Source organism: Octodon degus, unplaced genomic scaffold (genome assembly GCF_000260255.1).
Source record: "Octodon degus isolate 3935 unplaced genomic scaffold, OctDeg1.0 scaffold00013, whole genome shotgun sequence".
In the NCBI taxonomy this organism is placed as follows: Eukaryota; Metazoa; Chordata; class Mammalia; order Rodentia; family Octodontidae; genus Octodon; species Octodon degus.
This window is the reverse complement of record NW_004524589.1, coordinates 29,125,210-29,134,805: the sequence shown is the minus strand read 5'-3', so window position 1 is coordinate 29,134,805 and position 9,596 is coordinate 29,125,210. Positions and strand designations below refer to the sequence as shown.

At 31.4% G+C, this 9,596-nt stretch overlaps 1 protein-coding gene across 1 annotated transcript in view; it reads right to left on the bottom strand.

Moving 5' to 3' along the window:
- The window catches only part of LOC101560671 (kelch-like protein 1), a 494,908-nt gene that overhangs the window by 223,438 nt on the left and 261,874 nt on the right, over positions 1-9,596 (bottom strand). Inside the window, exon 5 of the mRNA XM_023709637.1 lies at positions 4,574-4,796. Coding sequence (XP_023565405.1) covers positions 4,574-4,796 — 223 coding nt within the window. The remainder of the gene's footprint in view (positions 1-4,573; positions 4,797-9,596) is intronic.

Sequence of the window (9,596 nt, the reverse complement as noted above, 5' to 3'; positions counted from 1 at the left end):
GTTACAGTACAAGATCTCATATGTTCTGAGTCTTAATTGACCTTGGAAGGCTAGGGCCAAAATGTTGGCTTTCCTTGCTGCCCTCCTTTTTCTCTAATTTATTGGTATGATTTTTAAAAGAGAATAATTATGAAAAACTAAATTATAACTATAAATAATACTCATTTTGATAACAATTGAAGAGAATTGGTAGAGTTGGTGGGAATAAGTTTAGTTTTCAAATGTTGGGACAATGACAACTTTGTCAGATAATTAGAAATATCCTAAGTAGAGTAAAAATTGAAAATACAACATTGGAAGATAATTGAAGTAGAGGAATATTTGTAACAAGGAAGATGATGTGCACAAGTTAGCTAGTGGAATCAGTCCTTAATTAAAACTTAAACCTGAGATACTTAACATATGATAGCCAAAGTATGGCTTTCAGATTATATTTCAGTTATTTGGCATTCTGGACTAAACCAAGGAAAATGACATATACATGGCAAAGTTTGTGCCCATAAGTAGTATAGGCACACATTTTTATAACACTGGTAGCTTTGTTGAATATATATATATATATATATATATATATATATATATATATATGTAATTTTTAGGGAAAGATCTACAGGGCATTCAGGGTCTCACTACTAGATCAGAGTTGCAGTGATCTACCTATTTACAGCCTCCCAAGAGCTGGGATTACAGGTATGTGCCACCACACCCAATCTCAATTGTTATCTCAGTGTGCTCCAGGGGCAGAGCCGGCATGGCAGGCCTGGGGATTGACCCCCTGGCCCCTGTGCCTGCTTGCAGGCACTTTGATCCACTGACCTATTTGGCTGGCTCTGATTTAAAATATATTGATCTTTTTGTTTTAATGTAACATCAATTTTGAATATCATAGTAGGCTAACTGATCATAAAACTGCATGTTTGAGATTTTATATGCTCTTTATGTATTTGTTGGAAGTTCATTGTTTTAAGATTTAAAAAAATAGTGCCATGCCAAATTTTAATTTCTTAGTTGTGCAGCAAAGACTGTCTCTATTTTAACTCACTAGACAACATTCAGATCATAAAGAAAATATACAAAACATTACAATAAGTGTTCATAATTATGTTAGTCTTAGAAAAACTATATTTTCTCACTGATTTGAAAAGTTAAGAGCTTATTTCAATGATAATTATAAGACATATAATATATTAAACACTAAGTGTTTCCATCAAAACTTGGAGAATCCCTAGACTTAGTAAGATATAGTTTATGGAAATAAAACAAATTCAAAATTATTCAGTCATGCAACCTATTCCTTGTATCTTCCACAGGATTTATGAATTCTCTATTTATATTAATTTGCTTTTAGATACTATACGTGCTTTACATTTAGACTTTTATCTGTTGCTATAATTTTGGGGCAAGAGATTCTGTCATGGGCATCAAATGTATTATCAGTTTTTCAATTAAGACAATAATTGGAGACCTCACTCTTGCTTCTTATAGTACATTTACTAAAGCAAAAATTATTTTAGGACAAATTTATTATAGATTCAATAAAAATTTAATTCTTCTAAAGTATAGGTAAAATCTGTTTCCTAAGTTTAAATACATGGACACTTTTTAATGTTTGTTATTAGATCACACCACGATTATATAAGTTAGCTAGTGGAATCAGTCCTTGATTAAACTTAAAACTGAGATAATATATTGGAGTTAAAATTACACATTCCTCTAAATCAGGATGTTTTATTATTACATTGCAAATTTGCTTTTCATTACTTTAGCTTCTCATTAAAAATTGATTAAGCATACAAAAAAACCACATGCACTGCTACATTTCCTTGAATTGGTAGCTTTGATTACTAAGATGTTGTGAAAAAATTTATCTTTGTTTTGAAGGAAATAACACCAACCCTAAAATTTGACACACAGTCTGTGTATATCTCCAAACTTCTAAGTCATTCTTGTGACAGATGGAATTTCGGTGAACATAGTTTTACTTGAAAATATAACAAATTGTAGTCTCTTGATTTTTAGAGCCATGTGATTATACTTTCTAAATAATTCATCAGAAAAGAACCAACCAAATATTTAATGCTTATCTACAATTCTTGTTTTTTGACAGTACTGTGGATTGAGGCCAGGGTCTTGTGGATGCTAAGCAAATATTTTACCATTAAGCTATCGTGTTACCCTCAGGGTGCTTTGAATAAACAAAAAACAAATGAGTATCAATGTACACATTACAAATATATATTTTATGAAATGAGTTAAAATCAATACAAATAATAGTTACAGAATGTTAAAGTGTTCTGATTGCATAGCAATATGATATTTTGTACCCTTTAGAAATAGGAATAATAGAAGAAGCAGTACATTACTAAGGTTTAACAGTGTCTTCACTCTACATGTTTTTCTAAGAAGACTTAAACTTCCTCTTTTTCCTAATGCTGGTGAAAGTTTTAAGCTCATGGTATTAAAAACCTGGAAGTATACTAAAATATTTTCTCTCTTATTTTAAAGAAATAGAACTTCTTGATGAAAAATAACTCAAATATGTCTTTCATTTTGACACTTCTTATAGGCCTTTCTAAAACAAAGTAAAATTATTGAATTTATTGCAGTATAAACTATTGAATTTCAATAAAGTATAAAATAGGCATTGCTGTTTTTGAGTCTTTTTATGCTTCTTCCTATTCTGAAACTCATTTCCTCTACTATTCTAATATAAAATCCTCATTCTTAAGTTTGCCTTCTTCTTGCATTTTCTACACAAAATGACCATAATTTATTAATCTTAATGTCATGTACTCATTTATAATCAATAGATTATAAAATCAGATTTTCTCTTGTGCATTTAGCAGACACAAATAAGATTAACAACAAAATAGCCATGAGAATGCAGATTGTAAGAAAACATCAAACAAATATTCCATCCAAATTAGTCAATTTTCTCATGACTATGAAAGATCTTTACTTCAGTTTTGTTATTACTATTTAATTATTAATTTATTGTCTGTCAATAAATTTTATTTGATAATATTGATAATAAACTTTGATACTAAAATAATAAAATTTTATTATTTGACAATAACCTGTATTATTTATTATAATTAATAATTAGTATGTTTTGCTATTAATTCATTCTCTATAAAAGTTTTTGATTTTTTTCTAGAATGTTCATGTATTTACGAAATACAATCACAGTAATCATTAAGTACAAAAGTACTTATAAGTTATTTAATTTGACTGTTTCTAAATTGTACTTTTCTTTTATACATGTTTATATTCATCTTAAATATCTCTTTGAATTTTTCTTTTTTGTTGTTGTATCTTGATCCACAGATTCACATTGGTCTTTCAAATATCATTTCAACTCACTCACCTAAAACTAAATATATTTATTATATTACCTTAAAAACATAAATCAAAGTTTTGAGTCTTTAAAAATAGAGTGCTAGTTACTTAATAGTTTGAGTGTGTTGAAAATAATCTCTATTTCATGAGAAACATATGCTTTTTCTTTTTAAAATATTACTTGTAATTACATTTGTGTTTTTTATATACCAAACAATACATAATTACACATAACATATATTGCATTTACAATTTTATTGTGTTTGAATATGTATATATTTTTCTACCACAGCAAAAAATATAGTTTTGTTTTTACATCATGGGCTTCTGTTGATTGAAAAATATATAAGGAATGAATATAATTGCTCCTACTTGAGAGCTGAGGAATAAAGGATGAACACATGCTATGTTGAGTCTATGAAACATTATAATGAAAGTTAATTTAAAAGTCATTAATTATACCAAAATCACAGTCTATTTTTAATGTTAATAAATGTTGTTTCACTAAGCAAGTTAAATCAGCTGAACCCAAAAGAAATCAAACCCCTTGTATAACATGTAGCCTTGAGAAAAACAAATTGACTCATTGACTTATGAGAAATACACCCTGTTTCATTTTAATTGATTTTAATTAATTAACTGTATTGATTTTCAGTAACTGTAACCCTAGGAGAATCTCCCCAAATCTAATGACAGAAGAAGGAAGGAAATGACAGAACCATGAAGGAAAGACATATCTGGAGCCCTGGTTAACTTCTCGGCCTCCTCTCATGTGTGTCCCATAATTTCTGTTAATTTTTGAACACCAATTTAACTCTAGGTTCCCCACATTTCAACACACAGTGGAAATGGATGGGCAATAATAATGAGAGCTGGGCCAAAGTCACGGCCATATCATCTGTCACTAGTTAACAGCTGTCTATCACTGGCTAATAGTGATCACCAGACAGTGAGAGAGCACCCAAGATTCTGAAAATAACTAGCATGGAACAAAGGATGCAAGACCTGGAAAGTTCCAGTGTCTTATATCTCAATTCATTCTTTGCACAGTTACCTACATGCATGTTTAATTTGATTTTAAAACCTTGTATTACGATAAGCTAATATAATCTTCTTAGAGGGTACTGCCATGAGCTTTTCTCCTTTGTGTATATGCCTTTCCTTCTCTCAATGGTCATGGTTTATTTTGAGTACAGATTTCCTCAGGATGCTGGATGTATGGCAACAGCATCACATGCAATTACCTGTGGAGGAAGCAGGGGTAGTCGTATAAAGGCAAGAAGCATACTCAGATCATTGCATCTCCTCTGTGTGTCATACTTGACCCACATCATTAATGCATGGAAGATGGTCTCCTCATCAGGCACGTTTACATCATCACTGGCCAGTAGTTTATGAAGCTCCTCAGCTGGAAGGAGTAAGAACTCCTGATTTCTGATAACTTCCATTATGTTTTCCTGTGGGTGAAAAAAATCTTGGCATAAATTCTGCTTCACTTTTATTGGACTAGCAAAGCTTCTCAGGAAGAAAAGAAAAAAGTAGTCAATAACTTTTGTTCTCATTATAGCATAATCCTTGAGGCTCAATCCTTCAGAAACTAGAAGCTGTTAAGATGAAAGCATTGTAATTGTAATTGAAGTGTAAATGTATCTGAGACAGCACAGATCTTGTAATAAATGGAGGATTATAATGTTGAGCTTTGTTATCCAGGCAGAGTGTACTAAGTGATTAAATGTTCAAGTTTCAAGTGTGCTGCTATGTAAGATTTAGTGAACATGAAAAGAATAACATTTTACATTTTTAAAAGCCTGGATATACACATATGAATCATAAAATTACAATAAATTCATACAAAAAATTAACACTGTAAGACACATCGTTATTTATTCAAAAGGAAAAGAATCAGAATATACAGTTCGTAGAAATCTTCAAATCCTACACATTACACCCACTTATGATCTCTCATGATAATGTCTCTGGCTTATGTTAGAGTCACATTTATTATTTTCCAGATTTCTGTAACCTCCTGATTACTCTGATTCAACCTATTCTAGCACCTCAGTTGCATTCTCCATGATGGTGTCAAAATTGTATTTCTAATACATAAATGTGCTTATGGCATCATTCATGGCTTTTTTCCCATAATTTTATTGAGAAACAAATAGCAATGAGACAGTTTCAAATTCGATTAGCAGGACAGTTTCAATAATTAATACATTGCATATTGTTGCCTTAGTGATTATTCCTTGTACAAGATGCAGATATGATATCCTGTTTACAAACACTATTAGACCAAATCTTTCTATTCATTGAATTAAGAGACTGTAGCTGTATATTTATCCTATTTTGAATATACAGATACAAAATGGTCTTTAATTTATTTGTATCCCTTTTTATGGTTTAGTTTTGTCATTTACATATTATAAGTGTGTGAATTCAGCAAAATATTCCAAAATAGTCCAGTAGTCCATAATAGTAGTGGGCTTTCTGTAAGACTGGCAATGTCAGAAGTTGTTGTGTTGAGCCTTTTACAGCTCAGCATATTAATATGGCTTTACTTTTTATACTTTGTTTTTATACTTTTCTGCTGGATGGTTAAGACCAAGATAAAGCAAGACCTATATAACAAGAAATGTGTTTTTTTTTTCTGATAAGGTCAGTCAAATCCCCTCAAGATTTATCCTGAAACCCTATACCACAGTTTGTAGATCTTCTGTCAGTGTCAGCCATGTGCATGAGTCATGGCCATTGCTTGACCAAATTGCTCTCTGTGAAAACCTGAGAGAATGTTTTCTCTCCATGTGACTCTACTTAGGCACACTCTACATCATCGATCACTTTCCTCTGTGGCCCCATAATCTCCTTGATCAGAAAATTTGGGCGTGGCTTTTTTAAAAACCCTATCCCCTGACATTTTAGTCAACATTTCTATTTAAGACCTGTGGTTGTACAATATCTGACCCCTTCTGATTATAATTTATCTTTTCCCTTACATTGTAGTCATAAATGTACATGCTCTAAAATTTCTATGCTTTTTAACATGTCCTCCATTATTAATCTTTTTGCTTAGAATGACACACCCACACTGCTCTTTTAAATCCTGCCATACTTCAAGATTCAGTCTGAGAGCATCCTGTTGTACATGGCACCTTGACCTGGAAGCTTGGGCACAGAGCATGGCAGACCCATCCTGCTACCTAATAGCTACTGAACGGCAGCCTAAACTGTGGTGTACAAAGTTGTTTCATTATAATTGATGAGATGTAAGACCTTGATTTATGTAATACTGTATATCTAGATCCTGGTATAATAGGTGGAAATGAACAGGAGAGCAATATATAGTTATTGATTAGGTGCATTGATAATATTTACAGAGAAAATTTATAGTCACAACTTAGAGTACTACAGTGTTTTCTAAAAATTTTTAATGTGAAACATGAAATAGAATGAGATTAAGATTTCAAAAATCTATTGTATCTGTATTGAAACAGAGGATTCATTAATGCAGAATAATATCTATGCTGCACACTTATAGTAAGCAGAATAACATTGAATTTTGAGAAGACATATGATCTGTGTTATTACAGAATATTAATTTTTACTTGGAGGTCATCTGACAACTATTTACATAAGTTATATAATAACAGTGCAATGTATATACAATGCCATATACCTATTAAGCAATATCACAGAACAGTTGCATTATTTTTGTTCCTAAAAATTATTTTTAGTCCCTGTGTTTCCCGTAGGTTTAATTGGTGCTATATATTTATGTTCAATAGATATTTGTTCAATAGCTAATTACCGAGTTAATACTTTAAGTATTTTCAAATTTATTGTTAACAGATGTATGTGAAGAGGTAAATGTGAGAAAAAAACATTCTTAAAGAATCTTGGAAACTTATTTTGTTCATTTGCTTTTGAAGTTATACAGACATAACTGTGTCTACATACAGAACTATGCAGCTAGCTTATCAGTACAGAGGGAGGAATATCGTAAAATCCTCTCTGAAACCCTCAGAGGTGTCGATCATAAAGCCATTGTGCAAAGCATACTTTGCTATGTTTTATAGTGTCCTCTTTATAATGACCCCTGGGGAAAATTTCTTTCAGGTTTTAGTAGCAGAAATAATTGTACTTCTCCTGAGTAAATTGGTTTGCTTTTATCATGGATGGTGTAAATTATGAAATTGATCAGATTTCTGTTTTTATTTGGCCTCTAGAAAATTTTGAGTCAAATTGAAATCCATCTAACAAGAAGGTTATAGCCCTTCATACTTTTATTTCTTTTTCAGACAGCGGTGATGATAGTTTCATGTAAGACTGCTGCAACAACCTTTCTTTTTCCCTTTTATATTCCTGCATTTAATTTCACTTATCCCTTCCTACAGGCTGCAAAGCCCCATCTTTGTAGCTATAATAAATCTTTTGAGACCTATCAATGTCATTTCTAAAAACTGTAGAATAGCATTAAGCACTGCTAGCAGTTTTCACTTGTTATGTCACACTCGCCCATGTATCACATTGCGCAGTTTTGTTTTTTACATACTTGGGAGTCCATTTCACTAAGTATTCTTTCTATGATACCTGGCCTTATATTTTCCTATAATAATTTCAGTGTAGTTTCTGGGGAATATTTCATTTTATTGATGTTTTATTAATAAAAGAAGAAACAACTATCAACATTTGCTTGTAAGCAATAACTGTCTTACATTGCTATAAGAAGTTGCTTGAATTGTTCAATGCCATACAATGAAGGCATCTAAGTTTCCTGATCTGGTAGCTTTGAGTAAAATCTCACACCAAGAATTTATTCAGTAGTTCTTTCAGTATAATATACTGAACATTTCATATGTTGCTGTAAATAAATTGTGAGGCCAACACAGTAGAATGAAAAAATCTTATCTTAGAAGAGATATGTATAAAATTAAGATACCTAGAAATAATGGTAGCCAACCCTGAATAAGTGGGCCTTGCAAGTGGACTAAGAACGCTTGGGTGAAGCTTAAGCTAGGAGACAACAAATGGAAAGGGTGTTCTGAGCAAAAGACAAACACACAGCATCAGGTAACAGTGTATGATGCCATGGTTGGTACACAACTACGATTTACAAGGAACACAGAAAACTTGTGCAAAGTAAAATTGAAAGGCTCCTCCAGGTGGCTAGTAGGAGAGATTTGTTATAAAGCTTAACAGTGTATCCCATTTACATATCCACACCTTCTAGATAAGTGTTGAGAATATTTATAAAGAAAAATTTGACCTCCAGTGTAAATTATCCACTACCTAAAGCACAATATTGCATAAATAAAGACTAAATTCTACTAATTACTTTGTTATTTCATATTGTTAAAATAGTTTTGTTTTATTTTTAAAAGAATCTTTTACAATTACTATTTAGTAGCACCTGAATTTAATGTAAAACATTTCCTAAAGTTTCTTCCCTCTGTCTTTTACTTTTATTTTTTCTTTCTCTTCATTATATTATTGGTACTAATCATATAAGCACAACCTCCTTAAATTTTATTAGAAATATCACTTTTATATTTAATAGAAAGTTTTGGAAAAAGTTCATGTGAACATAGATTGAACAGAAAAAAAGTAAATCTTGTCAAAATCCACCTTGTTGTTAATAATGCAGTTTAAAGTATGGACATAAACTGGTGTTGGTGGTGCACACCCATAATCCTAGCACTCTGGGGCATCAGTCAGCAGAATCATCATGAGTTCAAGGCCATCATGAATTACAAAGCAAGGCCAGATCTCAAGAAAACAAATAGGAATAAAGCTTGCTGAAATATTTTGTTGTTATTCAAATAATCATACAACCAAACTCAGTTTTGTCTATTTCATCAATAGTTACCATCAAACTAACACACTGTGTAATAATACTGTTGACTAAAGGAATTATCTCTCCTTTAAGTTTGCTAAGACCCAAGTGTCTGTCTTGTACTCTATGACAGTCGGCAATTAGAGTAAGTACTGAATTAACCTAGGCATTATGACAGGAAAGATAGTCCTACGAGAAAACCATCACATAATCACTGGCTTCATTCTAAAATATCAGAGTAAATGGAATTCATTTAATTGTTCGTTTTAAAATAAGTTATTGGTTATAAAAATATTTTCTTAAGAATCTCATACTGAAAATACCTAGAAAATCAAAGAGAGGACCTGAGAATTGGCCATATGAGATGGTTAAAGTTTATTATGTAGGCAAGAAAATGTCAACTTCTGATGTAATAGATTTTTAAGAT